We start from the raw sequence: 27,693 nt of genomic DNA on the forward strand, positions 1-27,693 counted from the left end.
CATCAATGTTAACTGATTGAATAGTGATCATATTGGAATTGATTTAACAGCTACAGAAGTTTAATACAGACACCACAGCCTAACCCAACCCCATAGGATGCAATTTTGTTGAAATCTTTATTCAGGAAAAAAAAATAACATTAACATATTCATAATTGTTCATGAGATTTTTTTTCCGTTGAAAATACATGAACACAAAATATGTGAATCAATGCCAGGGCAGCAGGACATGAAATCAAACACAAGTGACAGATGTTTTAAAAATATATAAATAAACAATAACTGTTCTCAAAAAAAATCTGAATTTGTTGAAAGGCTAGAGGGAAGAGTTTAATAATCTCTCTCTCGTTGCTATGAACACCATCGTCAGAGATGATTGGCTCTGCACTCTTGGTTCTTGATCCGAAACAACAAACCTAGAAATGTCAAAAAGAGTTGAATATCCATCAGATACCATTCAGGCCCTTTAAAGGTTTAGATTACAACGCTGATAAAACGTTCCTTTAAAGGTTTATATTACAACGTTGATTAAACATTCCTTTAAAGGTTTAGATTATAACGTTGATTAAACATTCCTTTAAAGGTTTAGATTACAACGTTGATTAAACATTCCTTTAAAGGTTTAGATTACAACCCTGATAAACAGTCCTTTAAAGGTTTAGATTACAACGTTAATAAAACGTTCCTTTAAAGGTGTAGATTACAACATTAATAAAACATTATTTTAAAGGTTTAGATTACAATGTTGATAAAACATTCCCCATACCTCTGGTTCAGTATCTTTATTTAAAACCTATGTATTATTTGGGCTTCATTTCAAATGTACACCGTAAAACTGAACACTGGTAAACATGCTTTTTGTGTCCGGTAAACACAAACAAAAGGAGAGCTCTTTGTTGTTGTCTATGGTAACTAGTGCTGTGTAGAGGCAGAGCCCCAGAAGCCTTTTTACAGCCTGTTTATGGTTAGAAAGGCAGCCAGTAAATTTATATAAACAAAAAAAAAATCCATCATGCAGCATATATTTTGCTTGATTGTTGGACTTGATTTTTGCTTCATTCCTTGTGTTTCATTGCAAAGTAGCACATGACACAGCCAAGTTCCCCAGCAGTCTTCACAATCAACTGAAACATCAGGATTAAATGTCACCTAGGTGTGACAGGCAGCCTTGTGGAACCCAATGTCCTACTGACTAATGTCTCATGTACCATTAACTGTCATTGTCATCACTTTTACCATCATCATCATCATTAATGATAATTAAAAAATGTAACATGATTTAACAAAAAAGATATTATTAGACTTCGAACATTCCGCAAACATTTTCACTAGTTACCACCAGGAACCACAAAGGGTTTTTTACACCAACGTCAAGAATCAATCCAGACCGTAGGAGAGGACTGAGCACAGACATGTACAGAAACAGAGGGAGGAGGAAGGGGAAGAAGAGGAAGAGGCAGATGATCAGAAAAAGACAGACACATGTGAAAGCTCCTCCTGTCAAGAGGTCAAACCCCTCAGAATGCAAAATGACCAATAGCAAAACAAACACCATCAGATCAGCCACAATCCAGAGGTCAACAGCCAACACATCCATGATTTAGAATTCCATAAACCATAATCCAGCATCATTCTTATTGGGTTATCCAGCTCCCCCTGTCTGGTCCTAGGGTGGACCGGTCCATCCACTGAGAACTGTGGAGTGTGTGTCTTTACAGCATCTCCCTGTCATCTAGAGAGAGAGTGTGTGTGTGTGTGCGTGTGCGCATGTGTTACATGTTCTTGCTTGCCTTACTGTCTGAATGAATGTGTGCATCAGTGTGTATGTCTCCAGCCTCCTGCTCTCTCTCTCTCTCAGCCATGCATCTCCTGGTTGAGTTTGTCCTGGAAGATGTACAGGTTGTTGGTGGCAGCGATGGCGATGATGTTCTCCGTGGGGTGCCAGGCCGTGTGCAGGATCTTCTTGGTGAAGTCCAGGCTGTCCACGCTGATGTCATCCTTGCGTCGTTTCCCGCCCTGGCAGACGCGCCGAGGCTTGAGCACGGCCCGGGGCTTACTGCTCTCCCTGGACGCCTCCAGGGTCACGTCACGGTTGGTGTTCCGGTCAAACATCCGGAAGAAATTGTTGTAGGCCCCAGTCATGATCACACTGGGAGAGGGGGATGGAGGGAGAGAGAGAGAAGAGTTGAGAGGAGACAAAGGAAGTCAATGTGCCTAGGTCCTTGAGAATGTCCAATTCTGCCCTTGCGCCCTCTGAATAACGCCATGAGTGCAGACATTCATTCCCAGAGCAACGAATCAGGGATTAGAAGAGCCACTCACAAACTCTCTCTCTCTCACACACACTTCGTCTACCTGTCTGAGCCGTTCCAGGCACACTCAAACTTGTCGAAGATGCAGTCATTCTCGTACAGGGAGCAAAGCTTGCTGCGGAGGTAGTCATGCACCTGCAAGAACACACACAGAGATTTAATCAACACACTGTTCACAGCCAACACACACACACAGTCAGGACACAGTGTGCAACACTGACAGGGACAGCTCTAAACAGAATCCACAGCATAGTACTCACATAGACAGCTGTGACACTTATTACAGGATATTCATTCTGAGAGTGGAAGGGATAAACCTAATATATTTTAGAACTACAGAACAACATTCTAATCTAATCCATTTAGGACAGAGCCAGGCACGCACGCACGCACGCACGCACGCACGCACGCACGCACGCACGCACGCACGCACGCACACACACACACACACACACACACACACACACACACACACACACACACACACACACACACACACACACACACACACACACACACACACACACACACACACACACACTTCCCTATTGATTTGTTGGACCTGCTTGTATCAGCATTTTGTCTGCGTGGTGAAGTCTGCATCCAGCGGTCAATCTATGGTCAAACTGATTTTATGGTACGGTTGTAAATCAAAACATGTTGGTATGTTTGCTTCCATACCGTTCTAGCTGACCAATGAAAATGTATTGTGTTAAAGAAAACATTGCCTGTTCTCTCCACTCACAACCCACCCCTCCCTTCTTAACACTTGCACACTCACATCTTTCCTTTTTTACTTTAGTGTTAACCTTTTCTCCCCCTCACCCTCTCCTGTCCTCTCCTCTCCTCAATAAAGGAAAGACTTCAGTTAATACGGCCAAATCAGAAGAGTTTTACAGTTCTTACATTCTCCCCTCACCCCACCTCCCTCTCGGTCTCCATGCTGCATTGCAGATGTAGATAGGCCTCAGTAAGGTATCCCCCCCCTCCTCCTCTCCCAGTGTAGTGACTCAGTAAGGTACCCCCCCCCCCACTCTCCCAGTGTAGTGGCTCAGTAAGGTATCCCCCCCTACTCTCCCAGTGTAGTGACTCAGTAAGGTATCCCCCCCACTCTCCCAGTGTAGTGGCTCAGTAAGGTATCTCCCCCACTCTCCCAGTGTAGTGACTCAGTAAGGTATCCCCCCCACTCTCCCAGTGTAGTGACTCAGTAAGGTATCCCCCCCTACTCTCCCAGTGTAGTGGCTCAGTAAGGTATCTCCCCCACTCTCCCAGTGTAGTGACTCAGTAAGGTATCCCCCCTCATCTCCCAGTGTAGTGGTTCAGTAAGGTATCCCCCCTCCTCTCCCAGTGTATTGGCTCAGTAAGGTATCCCCCCCCTCCTCTCCCAGTGTATTGGCTCAGTAAGGTATCCCCCACTCTCCCAGTGTATTGGCTCAGTAAGGTAACTGTCTGTGTCTCTGTGTTAATAGCGACATTACATACTGTCTGTGTCTCTGTGTTAATAGTGACAATACATACTGTCTGTGTCTCTGTGTTAATAGCGACATTACATACTGTCTGTGTTAATAGTGACATTACATACTATCTGTATCTCTGTGTTAATAGTGACATTACATACTGTCTGTGTCTCTGTGTTAATAGTGACATTACATACTGTTTGTGTCTCTGTGTTAATAGTGACATTACATACTGTCTGTGTCTCTGTGTTAATAGTGACATTACATACTGTCTGTGTCTCTGTGTTAATAGTGACATTACATACTGTCTGTGTCTCTGTGTTAATAGTGACATTACATACTGTCTGTGTTAATAGTGGCATTACATACTGTCTGTGTCTCTGTGTTAATAGTGGCATTACATACTGTCTGTGTCTCTGTGTTAATAGTGACATTACATACTGTCTGTGTTAATAGTGACATTACGTACTGTCTGTGTCTCTGTGTTAATAGTGGCATTACATACTGTCTGTGTCTCTGTGTTAATAGTGACATTACATACTGTCTGTGTCTCTGTGTTAATAGTGACATTACATACTGTCTGTGTTAATAGTGATATTATATACTGTCTGTGTCTCTGTGTTAATAGTGACATTACATACTGTCTGTGTCTCTGTGTTAATAGTGACATTACATACTGTCTGTGTCTCTGTATTAATAGTGACATTACATACTGTCTGTGTCTCTGTGTTAATTGTGACATTACCTACTGTCTGTGTCTCTGTGTTAATAGTGACATTACATACTGTCTGTGTTAATAGTGACATTACATACTATCTGTATCTCTGTGTTAATAGTGACATTACATACTGTCTGTGTCTGTGTTAATAGTGACATTACATACTGTTTGTGTCTCTGTGTTAATAGTGACATTACATACTGTCTGTGTCTCTGTGTTAATAGTGACATTACATACTGTCTGTGTCTCTGTGTTAATAGTGACATTACATACTGTCTGTGTCTCTGTGTTAATAGTGACATTACATACTCTCTGTGTTAATAGTGGCATTACATACTGTCTGTGTCTCTGTGTTAATAGTGGCATTACATACTGTCTGTGTCTCTGTGTTAATAGTGACATTACATACTGTCTGTGTTAATAGTGACATTACGTACTGTCTGTGTCTCTGTGTTAATAGTGGCATTACATACTGTCTGTGTCTCTGTGTTAATAGTGACATTACATACTGTCTGTGTCTCTGTGTTAATAGTGACATTACATACTGTCTGTGTTAATAGTGATATTATATACTGTCTGTGTCTCTGTGTTAATAGTGACATTACATACTGTCTGTGTTAATAGTGACATTACATACTGTCTGTGTCTCTGTGTTAATAGTGACATTACATACTGTCTGTGTCTCTGTATTAATAGTGACATTACATACTGTCTGTGTCTCTGTGTTAATTGTGACATTACCTACTGTCTGTGTCTCTGTGTTAATAGTGACATTACATACTGTCTGTGTTAATAGTGATATTATATACTGTCTGTGTCTCTGTGTTAATAGTGACATTACATGCTGTCTGTGTTAATAGTGACATTACATACTGTCTGTGTCTCTGTGTTAATAGTGACATTACATACTGTCTGTGTCTCTGTGTTAATAGTGACATTACATACTGTCTGTGTCTCTGTGTTAATTGTGACATTACCTACTGTCTGTGTCTCTGTGTTAATAGTGACATTACATACTGTCTGTGTTAATAGTGACATTACATACTGTCTGTGTCTCTGTGTTAATAGTGACATTACATACTGTCTGTGTCTCTGTGTTAATAGTGACATTACATACTGTCTGTGTCTCTGTGTTAATAGTGACATTACATGCTGTCTGTGTCTCTGTGTTAATAGTGACATTACATACTGTCTGTGTCTCTGTGTTAATAGTGACATTACATACTGTCTGTGTCTGTGTTAATAGTGATATTACATACTGTCTGTGTCTCTGTGTTAATAGTGACATTACATACTGTCTATGTCTCTGTGTTAATAGTGATATTACATACTGTCTGTGTCTCTGTGTTAATAGTGATATTGGGCTCCTCACCTGGTATATCTCCAGGGGCTTGTTCTCCATGTTGAGGTCCCACACCTTGGCGGTGAGGTAGTCTCTGGTCAGCAGGTAGCGCCCGCTGTGGCTGAACTTGACGTCCGACACAGACGAGATGATCTCCGAGAAGAATGAGCGGTTACTGGGGTCTTCCGGCTCCTCAAACACTGGGGGAGGAGACGGGGTGAGAGTGTGTGTGTGCGTGATGTACAGCATCTGTGTATCTGTAACGTAAGAGTGTGTCTGACTGTAGGCTATGTCCGTCTGCATGTCTGTGTGTGTGTACTCACGTTTGGAGTGTTTGTCACACAGTGCGGCCTCTCTCATGTCACAGAGCCGTAGAGTTCCTTTACTGCTGCTATAGACCAACAGGTTACAGTGGTGAGGATGGAACTCTGCTGCTGTTATTACCTCTGTTAGATCCTCCATGTTCACTGGCTTGATGTCCACGATGTCTGGGGCACAGGTTCAGGACTACAACATACTGTTTATATAACAGCATACACAAATTTGATTGTGTGAGAGGGTGATTACAAACATAGCATGTTCAGAATGATACACGCAAACACACTGACATTATTACATATAGTATTATACACATACCTTTAGGGGGTACTAGGGGTAGTGGTAGGATAATCCCAACTTCAGATTAATTGAAGTAACACGCAAATCCTGTCTGGGGTGAGGAGTGTGTGTGTTCTCTTCAGCTGCATTACATGCCACAAAAGGAGAGAAATATTTATAGATGTAATAATTAATTGAGCTGCATTTTCAGTCCTCATGATTCCCCTCACCCACATCAGTGTGTGTGTGTGTGTGTGTGTGTGTGTGTGTGTGTGTGTGTGTGTGTGTGTGTGTGTGTGTGTGTGTGTGTGTGTGTGTGTGTGTGTGTGTGTGTGTGTGTGTGTGTGTGTGTGTGTGTGTATTGACCCATTGTCTGATCTAAAGGATACTGAAGCTGCGGTCGGTGATGCCCAGATGCCAGAGGTTGATCCTCAGGTCGTCAGCTGACATGTAGGTCTCGTGGTCAGAGTTGACGGAGATGGAGTTGACATGGTAGGTGTGGGCGTTGGCAAAGACACGACGAGGACTCACCTCCACCATCAGATCCATGGGCTTCAACACCGGCACCTAAACAGAGTACAGACAGTCAGAACACACAACACACCAGGGTTCCCCAACTGGCAGCCCGCGTGCCGAATTTGGCCCGCAGACGGTTTCATTTGGTCCCCTAAGTTTTCTAAGGATTTAAAAAAAGAAATACTTTTTATTTTCCATTCTTGGACAGAAAATACTGTAAAAACACCAGCATGTCAGCTCCAAGTGATTTACATTTTGGAAATCTATTCCCAAGTATTATCACGCATGTTTTAGTCAAATATTATATCTGTTTGGGCTTCTTGCTGTCAATTTGCAGTCTACAAATATTTGTAATTACAGTATGTTCTGCCTCAAGAAGAAATCCTCCCGTGGCTGAATCTAGTTGATGATCCCTATCAGCGGATACAGCCTGAAACACAGATACATGTGTCATGTGGTGAGTAGACCCAAAATGATGAGATCAAATGATAGAGTCCACATTCACAGAATAAGTCGAAAATAAATAGGTTTATTTCATTTTGTCCAAAATGGGAGATTCCAATTGATTGTATCTTTATAGAGAGCACAGAGAAATCACTGAGATATACCCATTAGGAATGCCTGTAATACTGGGATATTATCGCTTGTGGAAATTAAGGCAGAAAAAAGCTAGGTTTCTCACTAATTGATTTTTTCTGTATCTATTGGTCATGTGACACTGTTCAAAATCTTCTTCCGTCTGTGCTTTAGGGCACAGGGATGATGAGATGAGAAGAATGCAACAAATAATGTCAACCAGTAAAGAGGAGTATGGCTGTGTTTTCACCAACGCAGGGTGAACAGAACAGCTGGCAGTATGTTGTCACCAAACACACACACACACACACACACACACACACACACACACACACACACACACACACACACACACACACACACACACACACACACACACACACACACACACACGTAGCGTTTCAATCGGTGACGTCACTCGCTCTGAGATCTTCAAGTAGTCGTTTCCCTTGAGCAATAGGTGGTGTGCTGGGAGGCAGTTGTTGATGTGTTCAGAGGGTCCCTGGTTCAAGCGCAGGTTGGGACAAGGAGAGGGACAGATATACAGCAATACTGCTACACACACCTTGTGCCAATGACCCACTTTTATAAATGCAAACACATCTGCACCACTGACCTACTTATGCTGTCTGATCTGGAACACGTGCATGTGTGCGAATGTGTGCGTGTGCACAGAACACACACAGGACATAGACACACAGGACATAGATACAGTGGGAAGGGAAAGAAAGAAAGAGACAGACAGACAGACAGACAGACAGACAGACAGAGACAGACAGACAGACAGACAGACAGACAGACAGACAGACAGACAGAGACAGACAGACAGACAGACAGACAGACAGACAGACAGACAGACAGACAGACAGACAGACAGACAGACAGACAGACAGACAGACAGACAGACAGACAGACAGACAGACAGACAGACAGACAGACAGACAGACAGTAGTCCAGAGTGACATGATACATTTAAGGAGAGATGGATAGATACAGTAGATAGACAGATGGAGACAGAAGAAGGAGAGGAGGAGAAAGAAGGCCGAGGAAGAGGAGGTGTGTACCTGTAGTGAGGTGACAGTGGAGAGGTTCTTCATCCTGCCCTCCTCATCCTTCAGGTTGTAGCCTTCAGGCCTCTTGTCCCGCTCACTCACCTTCCACAGCTTAACGGTCTTATCTGATAGACGGACGGCACAATACTCCAATCATCCACCTCAAACAGTCTTATTACACAGACAGGATAATTCCCCAATCAAATGTCTCAAACTGTCTTAACTGACAGACAGGCAGGACAAGTGTTGATGATAGAGTAACAATAACATGGTAAAATCATGTAAAAACATTCTAATAATTCCTTGGTGCAAAGGCAGCAATCCCTCACCATTGGTGGAGAGGAGGAAGTGGGCGGCGTTCTGCTGAGGCAGCCATCGTATCTTGTTGATCTTCTCCTCGATCTCCAGACTCTTCAGGTAGTCAAACTCCGGCTCATGACTCTGGAACGTGTTGTAGACATTATACTCCCCCTGGGAGAACGGCTCTGTCTTACACTGTGTGTGTGTGTGTGTGTGTGTATATATATATATATATATATATATATATATATATATACACATATGAATGAGAGCCAGAGAAGACAGTTTTGTAAGTAATCATGTGAAATTGACCCTAAACTTGAACATCTATGTAATGAACAAACACAGTTCCAGGTCTGTGGTTGGTGTGTGTGCATGTACCTCATGCTCCCTCTGGAAGATGACCACACGCCCCCCCTTGTCCCCCGTGGCCAGGAGCTCTCCAGTGTGGTTGAACTCTACAGTGGAGATGATATCAGCTGGGGGGGTGAGATGGGAAAGAGAGAGAGATGGGAGAGAGAGAGAGGTGGGGTGAGATGGAAGAGAGAGAGAGAGAGAGATGGGGTGAGATGGGAGAGAGAGAGAGGTGGGGTGAGATGGGAGAGAGAGAGAGATGGGGTGAGATGGGAGAGAGAGAGAGAGGTGGGGTGAGATGGGAGAGCGAGAGACAGATATGGGGTGAGATGAGAGAGATGGGAGAGAGATAGAGGTGGGGTGAGATGGGAGAGAGAGAGAGGTGGGGTGAGATGGGAGAGAGAGAGATGGGAGAGAGAGAGAGAGATGGGGTGAGATGGGAGAGAGAGAGATGGGAGAGAGAGAGAGATGGGGTGAGATGGGAGAGAGAGAGAAAGAGAGAGATGGGGTGAGATGGGAGAGAGAGAGAGAGAGAGATGAGGTGAGATGGGAGAGAGAGAAAGGTGGGGTGAGATGGAGCGAGAGAGAGAGAGATGAGGTGAGATGGGAGAGAGAGAGATGGGGTGAGATAGGAGAGAGAGAGCGAGATGGGGTGAAATTGGAGGGAGAGATGGGGAAGAGAGAGAGATGGGAGAGAGAAAGGGAGAGGTGAGATGGGAGAGAGAGAGAGATGGGAGAGAGAAAGGGAGAGGTGAGATGGGAGAGAGAGAGTAGCTATTAGCAAGCAGAACAGAGATAAACATGCACCATAATGAACTATTCATTATCAGCTGGTACTGTAAGCAGGCCCTGAACAATACAGTAAGTAAACAATTGAATAAAAATGAACACATAACCCCTGCCCTTCTAACACAGACATGTATCTAAAACACGCCACAGCTACAGACTGAGTAGTGAAAAATGGTGACTGAATAGTAAATATTGCTCTTTGAACTCTCCTAAACCTCCAGTCATCTCCCCACATGTCTGAGACACTACAGGCCAGTCTAAGGAGGAGGCCTGTTTTAGCAGCCAGGGACCATCCTGTCAGATAGCATCTCCTACTTACAGCTGACTGATTAAATATTACATTAAAGTGGTAATCACAGTCAATGGATAGCCTACATTCATTATGTTAGAATGGATTCTGTCTCACATAACCAATGGCTCTATTAATAATAGGTAACATTTCTATTTTATTTGATTTATTTCACCTTTATTTAACCAGGTAGGCTAGTTGAGAACAAGTTCTCATTTACAACTGCGACCTGGCCAAGATAAAGCAAAGCAGTTCGACACATACAACAACACAGAGTTACACATGGAATAAACAAACATCCAATCAATAATACAGTAGAAAAATCAATATACAGCATGTGCAAATGAAATAGGATAAGAGAGGTAAGGCAATTAATAGGCCACGGTGGCAAAGTAATTACAATATAGTAATTAAACACTGGAATGGTAGGATGTGTAGAGGATGAATGTGCAAGTAGAGATACTGGGGTGCAAAGGAGCAAGATAAATAAATAAATACAGTATGGGGATGAGGTAGATTGGATGGGCTATTTACAGATGGGCTATGTACAGGTGCAGTGATCTGTGAGCTGCTCTGACAGCTGGTGCTTAAAGCTAGTGAGGTAGGTAAGAGTCTCCAGCTTTAGTGATTTTTGCAGTTCGTTCCAGTCATTGGCAGCAGAGAACTGGAAGGAGAGGCAGCCAAAAGGAAGAATTGGCTTTAGGGGTGACCAGTGAGATATACCTGCTGGAGCGTGTGCTACGGGTGGGTGCTGCTATGGTGACCAGTGAGCTGAGATAAGGCTTTACCTAGCAGAAACTTGTAGATGACCTGGAGCCAGTGGGTTTGGCGACAGGTAAGAAGCCAGGGCCAGCCAACGATAGCGTACAGGTCGCAATGGTGGATAGTATATAGCCCTTCCAGACTCCCTCTGCCTACCCAATGACGTCAGTGGACAAAAATCAGTTAACCACCTAACCGAGGAACTCAATTTAACCTTGCGCAATACCCTAGATGCAGTTGCACCCCTAAAAATGTAAAACATCTGTCATAAGAAACTAGCTCCCTGGTATACAGAAAATACACGAGCTCTGAAGCAAGCTTCCAGAAAATTGGAACAGAAATGGCGCCACACCAAACTGGAAGTCTTCCGACTATCTTGGAAAGACAGTACCGTGCAGTATCGAAGAGCCCTCACTGCTGCTCGATCATCCTATTTTTCCAACTTAATTGAGGAAAATAAGAACAATCCGAAATGTATTTTTGATACTGTCGCAAAGCTAACTAAAAAGCAGCATTCGCAAATGGAGGATGGCTTTCACTTCAGCAGTAATAAATTTATGAACTTCTTTGAGGAAAAGATCATGATCATTAGAAAGCAAATTACGGACTCCTCTTTAAATCTGGGTATTCCTCCAAAGCTCCACTGTCCTGAGTCTGCACAACTCTGCCAGGACCTAGGATCAAGGGAGATACTAAAGTGTTTTAGTACTATATCTCTTGACACAATGATGAAAATAATCATGGCCTCCAAACCCTCAAGCTGCATACTGGACCCTATTCCAACTAAACTACTGAAAGAGCTGCTTCCTGTGCTTGGCCCTCCTATGTTGAACATAATAAACGGCTCTCTATCCACCGGATGTGTACCAAGCTCACTAAAAGTGGCAGTAATAAAGCCTCTCTTGAAAAAGCCTAATCTTGACCCAGAAATTATACAAAACTATCGGCCTATATCGAATCTTCCATTCCTCTCAAAAATTTTAGAAAAAGCTGTTGCACAGCAACTCACTGCCTTCCTGAAGACAAACAATGTATACGAAATGCTTCAGTCTGGTTTTAGACCCCATCATAGCACTGAGACTGCACTTGTGAAGGTGGTAAATGACCTTTTAATGACGTCAGACCGAGGCTCTGCATCTGTCCTCGTGCTCCTAGATCTTAGTGCCGCTTTTGATACCATCGATCACCACATTCTTTTGGAGAGATTGGAAACCCAAATTGGTCTACATGGACAAGTTCTGGCCTGGTTTAGATCTTATCTGTCGGAAAGATATCAGTTTATCTCTGTGAATGGTTTGTCCTCTGACAAATCAATTGTAAATTTCGGTGTTCCTCAAGGTTCCGTTTTAGGACCACTATTGTTTTCACTATATATTTTACCTCTTGGGGATGTCATTCGAAAACATAATGTTAAATTTCACTGCTATGCGGACGACACACAGCTGTACATTTCAATGAAACATGGTGAAGCCCCAAAATTGCCCTCGCTAGAAGCCTGTGTTTCAGACATAAAGAAGTGGATGGCTGCAAACTTTCTACTTTTAAACTCGGACAAAACAGAGATGCTTGTTCTAGGTCCCAAGAAACAAAGAGATCTTCTGTTGAATCTGTCAATTAATCTGGATGGTTGTACAGTCGTCTCAAATAAAACTGTGAAGGACCTCGGCGTTACTCTGGACCCTGATCTCTCTTTTGAAAAACATATCAAGACTGTTTCAAGGACAGCTTTTTTCCATCTACGTAACATTGCAAAAATCAGAAACTTTCTGTCCAAAAATGACGCAGAAAAATTAATCCATGCTTTTGTTACTTCTAGGCTGGACTACTGCAATGCTCTACTTTCCGGCTACCCGGATAAAGCACTAAACAAACTTCAGTTAGTGCTAAATACGGCTGCTAGAATCCTGACTAGAACCAAAAAATTTGATCATATTACTCCAGTGCTAGCCTCCCTACACTGGCTTCCTGTTAAGGCAAGGGCTGATTTCAAGATTTTACTGCTAACCTACAAAGCATTACATGGGCTTGCTCCTACCTATCTTTCCGATTTGGTCCTGCCGTACATACCTACACGTACGCTACGGTCACAAGACGCAGGCCTCCTAAATGTCCCTAGAATTTCTAAGCAAACGGCTGGAGGTAGGGCTTTCTCCTATAGAGCTCAATTTTTATGGAATGGTCTGCCTACCCATGTGAGAGACGCAGACTCAGTCTCAACCTTTAAGTCTTTACTGAAGACTTCTCTCTTCAGTAGGTCCTATGATTAAGTATAGTCTGGCCCAGGGGTGTGAAGGTGAACGGAAAGGCTGGAGCAACGAACCGCCCTTGCTGTCTCTGCCTTGCCGGTTCCCCTCTCTCCACTGGGATTCTCTGCCTCTAACCCTATTACAGGGTCTGAGTCACTGGCGTACTGGTGTTCTTCCATGCCATCCATGGGAGGGGTGCGTCACTTGAGTGGGCTGAGTCACTGACGTGGTCTTCCTGTCTGGGTTGGCGCCCCCCCCCCTTGGGTTGTGCCGTGGCGAAGATCTTTGTGGGCTATACTCGGCCTTGTCTTAGGACGGTAAGTTGGTGGTTGGAGACATCCCTCTAGTGGTGTGGGGGCTGTGCTTTGGCAAAGTGGGTGGGGTTATATCCTGCCTGTTTGGCCCTGTCCGGGGGTTTCATCGGATGGGGCACAGTGTCTCCTGATCCCTCCTGTCTCAGCCTCCAGTATTTATGCTGCAGTAGTTTATGTGTCGGGGGGCTAGGGTCAATCTGTTACATCTGGAGTATTTTTCGTCTTATCCGGTGTCCTGTGTGAATTTAAATATGCTCTCTCTAATTCTCTCTCTCTTTCTCTCTTTCTTTCTTTCTTTCTCTCGGAGGACCTGAGCCCTAGGACCATGCCTCAGGACTACCTGGCATGATGACTCCTCGCTGTCCCCAGTCCACCTGGCCGTGCTGCTGCTCCAGTTTCAACTGTTCTGCCTGCGGCTATGGAACCCTGACCTGTTCACCGGACGTGCTTGTTGCACCCTCGACAACTACTATGATTATTATTATTTGACCATGCTGGTCATTTATGAACATTTTTACATCTTGACCATGTTCTGTTATAATATCCACCCGGCACAGCCAGAAGAGGACTGGCCACCCCTCATAGCCTGGTTCCTCTCTAGGTTTCTTCCTAGGTTTTTGGCCTTTCTAGGGAGTTTTTCCTAGGGAGTTTTTCCTAGCCACCGTGCTTCTTTCACATGCATTGCTTGCTGTTTGGGGTTTTAGGCTGGGTTTCTGTACAGCACTTTGAGATATCAGCTGATGTACGAAGGGCTATATAAATACATTTGATTTGATTTGATTAGTATATGGGGCTTTGGTGACAAAACGGATGGCACTGTGATAGACTGCATCCAATTTGTTGAGTAGAGTGTTGGAGGCTATTTTGTAAATGGCATCGCCAAAGTCGAGGATCGGTAGGATGGTCAGTTTTACGAGGGTATGTTTGGCAGCATGAGTGAAGGATGCTTTGTTGCGAAATAGGAAGCCGATTCTAGATTTAATTTTGGATTGGAGATGTTTAAATGTGAGTCTGGAAGGAGAGTTTACAGTCTAACCAGACACCTAGGTATTTGTAGTTGTCCACATATTCTAAGTCAGAACCGTCCAGAGTAGTGATGCTGGACGGGCGGGCAGGTGCGGGCAGCGATCGGTTGAAAAGCATGCATTTAGTTTTACTTGCATTTAAGAGCAGTTGGAGGCCACGGAAGGAGAGTTGTATGGCATTGAAGCTCGTCTGGAGGTTAGTTAACACAGTATCCAAAGAAGGGCCAGAGGTATACAGAATGGTGTCGTCTGCGTAGAGGTGGATCAAAGAATCACCAGCAGCAAGAGCGACATCATTGATGTGTACAGAGAAAAGAGTCGGCCCGAGAATTGAACCCTGTGGCACCCCCATAGAGACTGCCAGAGGTCCGGACAACAGGCCCTCCGATTTGACACACTGAACTCTATCAGAGAAGTAGTTGGTGAACCAGGCGAGGCAATCATTTGAGAAACCAAGGCTGTTGAGTCTGCCAATAAGAATGTTGTGATTGACAGAGTCTAAAACCTTAGCCAGGTCGATGAATATGGCTGCACAGTAATGTCTCTTATTGATGGCGGTTATGATATCGTTTAGGACCTTGAGTGTGGCTGAGGTGCACCCATGACCAGCTCTGAAACCAGATTGCATAGCGGAGAAGGTATGGTGGGATTCGAAATGGTCGGCAATCTGTTTGTTAACTTGGCTTTCGAAGACCTTAGAAAGGCAGGGTAGAATAGGCATAGGTCTGTAGCAGTTTGGGTCTAGAGTGTCTCCCCCTTTGAAGAGGGGGATGACCGCGGCAGCCTTCCAATCTATGGGAATCTCAGACGATAAGAAAGAGAGGTTGAACAGGCAAGTAATAGGGGTTGCAACAATAGCGGCAGATCATTTTAGAAAGAGAGGGTCCAGATTGTCTAGCCCGGCTGATTTGTACGGGTCCAGATTTTGCAGCTCTTTCAGAACATCAGCTATCTGGATTTGGGTGAAGGAGAAGTGGGGGAGGCTTGGGCGAGTTTCTGTGGGGGGTGCAGGGCTGTTGATTGGGGTAGGGGTAGCCAGTTGGAAAGCATGGCGAACCGTAGAAAAATACTTATTGAAATTCTCAATTATAGTGGATTTATCGGTGGTGACAGTGTTTCCTAGCCTCAGTGCAGTAGGCAGCTGGGAGGAGGTGCTCTTATTCTCCATGGACTTTACAGTGTCCCAGAACCTTTTTGAGTTTGTGCTACAGGATGCAAATTTCTGCTTGGAAAAGCTAGTCTTAGCTTTCCTAACTGCCTGTGTATATTTGTTCCTAACTTCCCTGAAAAGTTGCATATCACGGGGGCTGTTCAATGCTATTAGGAGGTCTGCTTATAAACTGTGATTAAAGCATTACCAAATAGGTTAGTAACCATTAGTAAAGTGTGAATAAACCATGGTATTGATAATGATAACAGGAAGAAGTGGAGATGTGGAGTGGCAAGTTAGATCCAGCCTTTGAACCCTGCTAAGATCTGGCCTTAAGGAGTGAATGATGGGAGGAGGGAGACAATAATTTGTGCTGAGTCTCTCTCTCTATCTCTAAGAGGGGACTGGGCAGGGTATTTCCCGTGCAGGTGTTGCCATGGCAACATGTTGAAGTGGTCTGGCCCTATAAGTAGCAGTCTGGTTGGTGAGGCAGGCAGCAGCAGTCTGGTTGGTGAGGCAGGCAGCAGCAGTCTGGTTGGTGAGGCAGGCAGCAGCAGTCTGGTTAGTGAGGCAGGCATTAGCAGTCTGGTTGGTGAGGCAGGTAGTAGCAGTCTGGTTGGTGAGGCAGGCAGGCAGTAGCAGTCTGGTTGGTGAGGCAGGCAGCAGCAGTCTGGTTGGTGAGGCAGGCAGTAGCAGCAGAAGAAGGAATCATAGATCTGGGGAAAATAATGAGCCTGCCTCGCCCACAAACATCCCAAATTAAAGGTGTGTTCAGTTCGCTTGAACGTTTGCTACGTTACAGAATGGTTTGTCCTGAAACATTCCCCAAAACGTTCTTGTACGTTCTTGAACAGTACAGTGGCTTGCGAATGTATTCACCCCCTTGGCATTTTTCATATTTTGTTGCCTTACAACCTGGAATTAAAATAGATTTTGGGGGGGTTTGTATCATTTGATTTACACAACATGCCTACTACTTTGAAGATGCAAAATATTTTTTATTGTGAAACAAACAAGAAATAAGACAAAAAACAGAAAACTTGAGTTTGCAGTCAATACTTTGTAGAGCCACCTTTGGCAGCAATTACAGCTGCAAGTCTCTTGAGGTATGTCTCTATAAGCTTGGCACATCTAGCCACTGGGATTTTTGCCCATTCTTCAAGGCAAAACTGCTGCAGCTCCTTCAAGTTGGATGGGTTCCGCGGGTGTACAGCAATCTTTAAGTCATACCACAGATTCTCAATTGGATTGAAGTCTGGTCTTTGACTAGGCCATTCTAAGACATTTAAATGTTTCCCCTTAAACCACTTGAGTGTTGCTTTAGCAGTATGCTTAGGGTCATTGTCCTGCTGGAAGGTGAACCTCTGTCCCAGTCTTAAATCCCTGGAAGATTGAAACAGGTTTCCCTCAAGAATTTCCCTGTATTTAGTGCCATCCATCATTCCTTCAATTCTAACCAGTTTGATGCTGATGCTGCCACCACCATGCTTCACTGTGGCGATATTGTTCTCAGGGTGATGAGAGGTGTTGGGTTTGCGCCAGACATAGCGTTTTCCTTGATGGCCAAAAAGCTCAATTTTAGTCTCATCTGACCAGAGTACCTTCTTCCATATGTTTGGGGAGTCTTCCACATGCCTTTTGGCGAACAGCAAACGTGTTTGCTTATTCTTTTCTTTAAGCAATGGCTTTTTTCTGGCCACTCTTCTGTAAAACCCAGTACTGTGGAGTGTATGGCTTAAAGTGGTCCTATGGACAGATACTCCAATCTCCACTGTGGAGATTGGAGCTGGGTTAAAGCCCCACTGTGGAGCTTTAACCCAGCTCCTTCAGGGTTATCTTTGGTCTCTTTGTTTCCTCTCTGATTAATTCCCTCCTTGCCTGGTCCGTGAGTTTTGGTGGGCGGCACTCTCTTGGCAGGTTTGTTGTGATACCGTATTCTTTCCATTTTTTAATAATGGATTTAATGGTGCTCTGTGGGATGTTCAAAGTTTCTGATACTTTTTTTATAACCCAACCCTGATCTGTACTTCTCCACAACTTTGTCCCTGACCTGTTTGGAGAGCTCCTTAGTCTTCATGAGGCCGCATGCTTGCTGTTGCCCCTTGCTTAGTGGTGTTGCAGACTCTGTATATAATGAGATCATGTGACAGATCATGTGACACTTAGATTGCGCACAGGTAGACTTTATTTAACTAATTATGTGACTTCTGAAGGTAATTGGTTGCACCAGATCTTATTTAGGTGATTCATAGCAAAGGGGGTGAATACATATGCACGCACCAATTTTCCTTTTTTAATTTTTTTTATAATTCTTTGAAAGAAGTAAAAAAAAAAAATATTCACATCTCCAATTTGGACTGTTTTGTGTATGTCCATTACATGAAATCCAAATAAAAATCGATTTAAATTACAGGTTGTAATGCAACAAAATAGGAAAAACGCCAAGGGGGATGTATACTTTTGCAAGGTACTGTATGTTTCCTCCCATTTGGTGGTTGTGGCGAGGTGTGGCTTGAAGCAATGAGTGGCGTATTTAAAAGGACAGTGACCATGCTGACAGCGTTCCCCAAACCACAACCCCTCCACGTTTTTCAACTAGTCGTTCAGTACAGCACTGTTTCTGCCGCCACGGACACACGCTAAACACACAATCCTCACAGTACATACACACCCATATATTTCAGAGCTCACACATCAAGGCACACACACACACACACACACACACACACACACACACACACACACACACACACACACACACACACACACACACACAAAGCTCAGCGTCACCAGAGACAAGACATACATACAGTAGCGAAATGGAATATGGAGCACATTCTCTCCTCTCAGTACTGGGACACACATCAACAACCCCATGCAGAGTCCATATACCAGCTCTATGGTTCAGTGGGAAGCAGAGTGGATGTGTCCTAGTGTCATAGCAAGCCTGGTCTCCCATTACAGTACCGACAGGACTGACCAGAGATAGGTACACTGGTCTGGCTGACCGGCTCACTACCTAACTACAGAGAACCAGTCTGACCGGCTCACTACCTAACTACAGAGAACCAGTCTGACCGGCTCACTACCTAACTACAGAGAACCAGTCTGACCGGCTCATTATCTAACTACAGAGAACCAGTCTGACAGGCTCATTATCTAACTACAGAGAACCAGTCTGACCGGCTCACTACCTAACTACAGAGCACCAGTCTGACCGGCTCACTACCTAACTACAGAGCACCAGTCTGACCGGCTCACTACCTAACTACAGAGAACCCGTCTGACCGGCTCATTATCTAACTACAGAGAACCAGTCTGACCGGCTCACTATCTAACTACAGAGAACCAGTCTGATCGGCTAACTACCTAACTACAGAGAACCAGTCTGAATGACTCACTACCTAACTACAGAGAACCAGTCTGAACACATATACACATTGTCCACATACACACACATACATGCACGTACACACACACACCACACACACACACGTGCTTCACAAACGAACAAAAAAAAACACACACACAGGCAAGTCTGTCCATCCCACACTTATCTTGTCACCCAGAACCAAATCATGAGACTATTCACACACCAACACATACAGTAAAACACATACACACACACACAAACTGCTTGTGGGCTGATAAGGAGACTGGGGGCGTCCTACTGTTCCAATTATACCCATCTCTGGTCTGGGTAAACATTGCTGCCAATATCACTCTCTTAACAGCATGGACAAATTAACACCTAACGGGACGTGTGTGTGTGGGTATGTTGGGGTTGGGCTGTGTGTGTACATGTGTCTGCGCACACACTCAATTACCCTCCAAAAAAAAGGGACAGAAATCAGGGAAAATTGACCCATTCCCCATGTTGGGTGTGTGTCAGAAGGTTTTCAGGGAGGACAGCAGATAAGTGATCTGAGCGTAACACAGCAGGGTGAACCCAATACTCCAGAACACACAACAATGGAGCTAAACTACTGAGAACAAAATGATTACACAATCTATGAGAGTGAGTGAGTGAGTGAGTGAGTGAGTGAGTGAGTGAGTGAGTGAGTACCATACTATATGTGAACACTGCTCTGATATGTGATGTATACAGTATATATAACCCCTATACATTAAATCTATACCGTAAATCTACAGCACTGACACCAGAGATAGTCCTCTGTCCTACAGTACTGACCCTAGAGATAGTCCTCTGTCCTACAGTACTGACCCTAGAGATAGTCCTCTGTCCTACAGTACTGACCCTAGAGATAGTCCTCTGTCCTACAGTACTGACCCTAGAGATAGTCCTCTGTCCTACAGTACTGACCCTAGAGATAGTCCTCTGTCCTACAGTACTGACCCTAGAGATAGTCCTCTGTCTTACAGTACTGACACTAGAGATAGTCCTCTGTCTTACAGCACTGACACTAGAGATAGTCCTCTGTCCTACAGCACTGACACCAGAGATTATCATGTCCTACAGCACTGACACTAGAGATAGTCCTCTGTCCTACAGTACTGACCCTAGAGAAAGTCCTCTGTCCTACAGTACTGACCCTAGAGATAGTCCTCTGTCTTACAGCACTGACCCTAGAGATAGTCCTCTGTCCTACAGCACTGACACCAGAGATAGTCATGTCCTACAGCACTGACACTAGAGATAGTCCTCTGTCCTACAGTACTGACCCTAGAGATAGTCCTCTGTCCTACAGCACTGACACCAGAGATAGTCCTCTGTCCTACAGCACTGACCCTAGAGATAGTCCTCTGTCCTACAGCACTGACACCAGAGATAGTCCTCTGTCCTACAGCACTGACACTAGAGATAGCCATCTGTCTTACAGCACTGACCCTAGAGATAGTCCTCTGTCTTACAGCACTGACACTAGAGATAGTCCTCTGTCCTACAGCACTGACACTAGAGATAGTCCTCTGTCTTACAGCACTGACACTAGAGATAGTCCTCTGTCTTACAGCACTGACACTAGAGATAGTCCTCTGTCTTACAGCACTGACACTAGAGATAGTCCTCTGTCTTACAGCACTGACACTAGAGATAGTCCTCTGTCCTACAGCACTAACACTAGAGATAGTCCTCTGTCCTACAGCACTGACACTAGAGATAGTCCTCTGTCTTACAGCACTGACCCTAGAGATAGTCCTCAGTCCTACAGCACTGACACTAGAGAAAGTCCTCTGTCTTACAGCACTGACACTAGAGATAGTCCTCTGTCTTACAGCACTGACACTAGAGATAGCCCTCTGTCTTACAGCACTGACACTAGAGATAGCCCTCTGTCCTACAGCACTGACACTAGAAATAGTCCTCTGTCTTACAGCACTGACACCAGAGATAGCCCTCTGTCCTACAGCACTGACACTAGAGATAGCCCTCTGTCTTACAGCACTGACACTAGAGATAGTCCTCTGTCTTACAGCACTGACACTAGAGATAGTCCTCTGTCTTACAGCGCTGACACTAGAGATAGTCTTCTGTCCTACAGCACTGACACTAGAGATAGTCCTCTGTCCTACAGCACTGACACTAGAGATAGTCCTCTGTCCTACAGCAGTGACACTAGAGATAGTCCTCTGTCTTACAGCACTGACACCAGAGATAGTCCTCTGTCCTACAGCACTGACTCCAGAGATAGTCCTCTGTCCTACAGCACTGACACTAGAGATAGTCCTCTGTCCTACAGCACTGACACTAGAGATAGTCCTCTGTCTTACTGCACTGACACTAGAGATAGTCCTCTGTCTTACAGCACTGACACTAGAGATAGTCCTCTGTCCTACAGCACTGACACCAGAGATAGTCCTCTGTCCTACAGCACTGATAGTCCTCTGTCCTACAGCACTGACACTAGAGATAATCCTCTGTCTTACAGCACTGACACTAGAGATAGTCCTCTGTCTTACAGCACTGACACTAGAGATAGTCCTCTGTCTTACAGCACTGACACTAGAGATAGTCCTCTGTCTTACAGCACTGACACCAGAGATAGTCCTCTGTCCTACAGCACTGACACTAGAGATAGTCCTCTGTCCTACAGCACTGACACTAGAGATAGTCCTCTGTCCTACAGCACTGACACTAGAGATAGTCCTCTGTCTTACAGCACTGACACTAGAGATAGTCCTCTGTCCTACAGCACTGACACTATAGATAGTCCTCTGTCTTACAGCACTGACACTAGAGATAGTCCTCTGTCCTACAGCACTGACACTAGAGATAGTCCTCTGTCTTACAGCACTGACACTAGAGATAGTCCTCTGTCCTACAGCACTGACACTAGAGATAGTCCTCTGTCCTACAGCACTGACACTAGAGATAATCCTCTGTCTTACAGCACTGACTCCAGTGACAATGAGTGTGTTTCTCAGACTTAAGTAGGACACGTCCTCTGTGAGACTGGAGTTGGTCTGGTCAAAGTCTATTTCAGGAAAGCGATGGCGCCACACACACAAACACAGAGAGAGAAAGAGACACTCACAGAGACAGATGCGCACAGAAACAGACACAGTCACACACACACACAAACAATCTATTCACACAGACAGACAGATAGACAGTCGCTCGCACACACACAGTGCCCTGGGTCTTGATAGATCTGAATAGGTGATTAAGTGAAAAGTACTTGATACTGTATAGTGTAAACACACCTTCAGTGTAAGAGGCAAACGGCTCGGGCTCCAGAGAGAGGGAAGTGATGTCGGAGCACAGGACCTGGATAGGGTTCAACATCCTGAGGGAGGAGTCCGGGAGAGGGGAGGAGGCGGGGCGGGCTCTTCAGGCTAAAGCCACGAGCAGCCCTGCAAGAGGGGGGCAGCAGGGTCTCAGTTACACTGCATCACAACCATCCAGAGGGATGCCACAGGGAGGGAGGGAAGGAGAGAGGAGGAGGTGGGGGGGCTCTAAAGTGTCTAATTTCCTTCTTCTGCACTATAATGAAAGTAATGGTGGCATTGTTATTACTGTAGTGACTGATTCAAACAAATCATGCATGTTGTCATGGTTTTAGGATCATTGGTAATATTATTATTGTTGTTAACGTGTCCATTTCAACATCCTACCATCTCTGTCCAGGAACTCCTAGCCATAGGACAGGAGGGTTGTACAGGGAGGGGGACAGGAGGGTTGTATAGGGAGGGGGAGAGAGAGGGGGAGGGGGACAGGAGGGCTGTACAGGGAGGGGGAGTCTATAGGGCAGGAGGGGGGAGAGAGAGGGGGAGGGGGACAGGAGGAAATGCGTTAAATATCCTCCCCTCTTCTAGCCTAGGGCAGGAAACGCTGGAGACTGGAGCGAGGTCTCGGTCTTGACATGGCTACAGATTCACTGCTGTGTGCACACACACACTTCATCAATAGCCAATGTAATGAGTAATATCAGGAGGGGAAGGAGGAATAGAGCAGGGGTGGATGGATATGTAGATAGATGGAGGTGTGGAGAGAGAGGTTGAGGTGGTGGTTGAATACCGGTATCTACAACATCCTAATCCTTGTGGGACTATGGGATTTGTTAATTCCTGTGTTTCTACAATCATTTCTATAATGCCATAGTATATTGTAAAAAGACACTGCACTCTCCTATCTTCAGCAACGGTTTTCAGAGACAAATCAGCACCATAACACAGGTCTAGGCAACATGTTTTGGGACTAGGTGAATGGCCCTGCTAATACGTCACACCTCTCTGCCAGGACCGGAGTTGTATGGTGTTGGCGGTATGTACTCCTTCTGAATCATCGGGGACTCTGGCTGTGGTCTGTCATCATTTAATATGGCTACTGTTAGAGGGCGGGGCTAGCCTGTCAATCACCCAAGGCCACTCCCAACACGGCAAATGTATCTTCCTGTTCCGTTTCCATGGTGATGGACGGATGGTGATGTATGATGTATGGGAGACAGCGTGCATGCAATGAAACACACGTTCCACCCACACACACCCTCGTGAAAGACAATGTACAGTATTCAGTATCCATTGACACACACAGAAAGTATTTCAGAGACACATATATACACACACACACACACACACACACACACACACACACACACACACACACACTACTGTTTGAGACATTGTTAATACATACATACAGACAAATGATATAAACAACAGAAAATAGCACAGTGTGTAATGGATTATCTAGACAGGGTAATTCCGGGTACACAACCCCTTAACATTCTGGAATTGTAATCCTACCTCTGAGACCTGCTGCTGAACAATGTGGCTGTGTGAAAGTGGCCCAGTGTTCCAGCCAAATGAACAGTGTAGAGGTCAGATTAACAGGAATACAGAGGGAAATAGATTGGGATATTAATCCTGAATTCTGATACAGTGATGAAACTCAGACAACTACCTCCTCTGTTCTGACGCACGTCACTCGACAGTCAGCCGCCCACACACACTCAACAATAACCAGAGAGAGATTTCTGTTTTAATTTATTTCTGGTGTGTTTTCATTTCTGAGCAAGAAAATTAATGAGTCACTTGCATGTATGGTATGTATATGTACAGTACCCAGAGACAGTCACACACAACCACCTGCACACACACACACACACACACACACACACACACACACACACACACACACACACACACACACACACACACACACACACACACACACACACACACACACACACACACACACACACACACACACTCGGACACAGTGCTCTTACGGTAAATGAGTGGCCTTGAACATTGTATCATGGTTACACAAGCTTACAGAATGGGTTACACAACCACAGAGGGACAGAATGGGTTACACAACCACAGAGGGACAGAATGGGTTACACAACCACAGAGGAACAGAATGGGTTACACAACCACAGAGGGACAGAATGGGTTACACAACCACAGAGGGACAGAATCAGAAAATCTGTTTCTGGAGAGAGAGAGAGAGAGAGAGAGAGAGAGAGAGAGAGAGAGAGAGAGAGAGAGAGAGGAGAAAAAAGAGAACAAGAAATAAAGGAGAGATCAGAGCTAAATGATAGAGGAATGACAGGAGAGAGAGATGACAGGACAGAGAGAGGAGAGATCAGAGCTAAAGGATAGAGGGATGACGAGAGAGAGAGGAGAGATCAGAGCTAAAGGATAGAGGGATGACGAGAGAGAGAGGAGAGATCAGAGTTAAAGGATAGAGGGATGACGAGAGAGAGAGGAGAGATCAGAGCTGAAGGATAGAGGGATGACGAGAGAGAGAGGAGAGATCAGAGCTGAAGGATAGAGGGATGACAGGAGAGAGAGAGAGAGGAGAGATCAGAGCTGAAGAATAGAGGGTTGACAGGAGAGAGAGAGAGGAGAGATCAGAGCTGAAGGATAGAGGGATGACAGGAGAGAGAGAGGAGAGATCAGAGCTGAAGGATAGAGGGATGACAGGAGAGAGAGAGGAGAGATCAGAGCTGAAGGATAGAGGGATGACAGGAGAGAGAGAGGAGAGATCAGAGCTGAAGGATAGAGGGATGACGAGAGAGAGAGGAGAGATCAGAGCTGAAGGATAGAGGGATGACAGGAGAGAGAGAGGAGAGATCAGAGCTGAAGGATAGAGGGATGACAGGAGAGAGAGAGGAGAGATCAGAGCTGAAGGATAGAGGGATGACGAGAGAGAGAGGAGAGATCAGAGCTGAAGGATAGAGGGATGACAGGAGAGAGAGATGACAGGACAGAGAGAGAGAGGAGAGATCAGAGCTAAAGGATAGAGGGATGACGAGAGAGAGAGGAGTGATCAGAGCTGAAGGATAGAGTGATGACAGGAGAGAGAGAGGAGAGATCAGAGCTGAAGGATAGAGGGATGACAGGAGAGAGAGAGGAGAGATCAGAGCTGAAGGATAGAGGGATGACAGGAGAGAGAGAGGAGAGATCAGAGCTGAAGGATAGAGGGATGACAGGAGAGAGAGAGGAGAGATCAGAGCTGAAGGATAGAGGGATGACAGGAGAGAGAGAGGAGAGATCAGAGCTAAAGGATATATTTTTTAATTTATTTAACGTTTATTTAACTAGGCAAGTCAGTACTGCACTGACTAAAACTAACTGCACAGACTAACTGACAGTAACTGACTGCACTGACTGTAGTGACTGTAACTGACTGTACTGACTGACTGTACTGACTGCACTGACTGTACTGACTGTAACTGACTGTACTGACTGCACTGACTGTACTGACTGTAACTGACTGTACTGACTAACTGACTGTAACGACAAACTGTAATGACTGTACTGACTAACTGACTGTAACTGACTGTACAGACTGTACTGACTAACTGACTGTACAGACTAACTGACTGTACTGACTAACTGACTGTACAGACTAACTGACTGTACTGACTGTACCTGACTGTACTGACTAACTGACTGTACTGACTAACTGACTGTACTGACTGTACCTGACTGTACTGACTAACTGACTGTACTGACTAACTGACTGTACTGACTGTACCTGATTGTACTGACTAACTGACTGTACTGACTAACTGACTGTACTGACTAACTGACTGTACCTGATTGTACTGACTAACTGACTCTACTGACTAACTGACTCTACTGACTAACTCCTTTAAAAGATTCTGGATCCTCTTATGAGAGATTATAGATCTACCCTATGAGCAAAGAGATTGAGAGAGAAAACACACACACTTACATAAACAGTCGTAGAGCACACACATACTTTAAGTCATTTGGAAGACGCTCTCATCCAGAGCAATTAAGGTTAAGTGCCTTGCTCAAGGGAACAGACAGCTTTTTGTTCACCTTGTCGGCTTGGGACTTGAACCAGCAACCTTTCAGTTACTGGCCCAACACTCTTAACTGCTATGTTACCTGCCGCCCCACACATACAGCCCCTGTCCTCTCTTACCTTCAGTCACATAGTTGTGGTCCCGGAGGAAGCTGTGGTTCAGTGTTCGGGTGGTGTCAGTGTCCTCGCCCATCAGCAAGGGTGCGGTGTGTGCCCGTCCCGGGGGGGCAGCCTAGATCCGTGGGGGGGGTCCCGGCCAGCGCAGCGTCCATACTGCCCAATGCCTCCTCAGCACAGGGGCGCAGAATGAAGCATTCTGGGACAGGGAGAGGGCCGACGATACGGATATGCAGGCAGAGCAGTGAATGACACACCAGCTCTTACACAAACATACACGTTCACTGACACACACACACATACACACACACACAGAGGTTGAGAGCAATGGATCTTTGTTTCTCCGTCGATGCTCCAAGCCGAGCCCCGGACTCAGTCAGTATCTGCAGTGCTGCTTCTCTTGTTGTGGTGCTCTCTCTCTCTCTCTCTCTCACACACACACACACACACACACACACACACACACACACACACACACACACACACACACGCACACACACACACACACACACACACACACACACACACACACACACACACACACACACAGACCTAACACATTAACACACACACATTAACACACACACACACAGCCCATTGCCTCTGGTCAGGTACTCCTCGACAGAGCCTCCATGAAGACAGTCCTTCTCTCTCACAGCCGATGGAGTCCCTCTCTTTCGCTACCAGGCTGTTTTTCTGCTGCAGTGTCAGCTCTGGCGTATGAATGTGTGTGAAAGCGCACGCGCACGTATGTGTGTGTGTGTGTGTGTGTGTGTGTGTGTGTGTGTGTGTGTGTGTGTGTGTGTGTGAGGGAGGGAGGGAGAGAGAGAGAGTGGTAGCGAGAGAGGGGAATGGAGGGAGGGAGGAAGGGAGGGAAAGAGGGAGGTTCTATACTGCACATCAGAATAGACTCCTCCCAGCTCAGCCAATCAGAGACCAACTGCAATCTGCATGACCACCGGCTACAAATTATTAGAGACAAGAGGGAGAGGGAGAGAGAGAGAGAGAGAGAGAGAGAGAGAGAGAGAGAGAG

General features: G+C 45.2%; 1 protein-coding gene across 4 annotated transcripts; it reads right to left on the reverse strand.

The window, feature by feature from the left end:
- Positions 1-93: 93 nt before the first annotated feature.
- LOC115205367 (serine/threonine-protein phosphatase 2A 55 kDa regulatory subunit B gamma isoform) lies at positions 94-27,151 on the reverse strand. 4 transcript variants are annotated; one of them, XM_029771278.1, is made up of 10 exons: positions 26,664-27,151; positions 22,463-22,612; positions 9,252-9,349; positions 8,900-9,011; positions 8,583-8,695; positions 6,816-6,993; positions 6,153-6,317; positions 5,860-6,029; positions 2,356-2,447; positions 94-2,149 (listed from the first exon to the last, which is right to left on the reverse strand). In XM_029771278.1, the coding sequence occupies exons 2-10, from the start codon at positions 22,542-22,544 to the stop codon at positions 1,855-1,857; spliced, it is 1,305 nt and encodes a 434-aa protein (XP_029627138.1). In that variant the 5' UTR covers positions 22,545-22,612; positions 26,664-27,151; the 3' UTR covers positions 94-1,854. The 4 variants fall into 4 exon arrangements, with proteins under 4 accessions (XP_029627138.1, XP_029627136.1, XP_029627139.1 ...); XM_029771276.1 differs by having other exon boundaries at positions 8,900-9,065; positions 26,664-27,150; XM_029771279.1 differs by lacking the exon at positions 22,463-22,612 and having other exon boundaries at positions 26,664-27,150.
- Positions 27,152-27,693: the final 542 nt, after the last annotated feature.

Source organism: Salmo trutta, chromosome 13, assembly GCF_901001165.1.
Source record: "Salmo trutta chromosome 13, fSalTru1.1, whole genome shotgun sequence".
NCBI classification, from domain to species: domain Eukaryota; kingdom Metazoa; phylum Chordata; class Actinopteri; order Salmoniformes; family Salmonidae; genus Salmo; species Salmo trutta.

Bases quoted from the DNA above. Each gene is read 5' to 3' on its own strand.
- LOC115205367 (XM_029771276.1), bottom strand. From the start codon at position 22,544: ATGTTGAACCCTATCCAGGTCCTGTGCTCCGACATCACTTCCCTCTCT. The intron at 6,994-8,582 runs GTACACACCTCC...TACTCTGTTTAG, and splicing joins CCACTGTCACCTCACTACAG to GTGCCGGTGTTGAAGCCCAT. The intron at 2,448-5,859 runs GTGAGGAGCCCA...GTGTTCTTGCAG, and splicing joins AGCCCCTGGAGATATACCAG to GTGCATGACTACCTCCGCAG.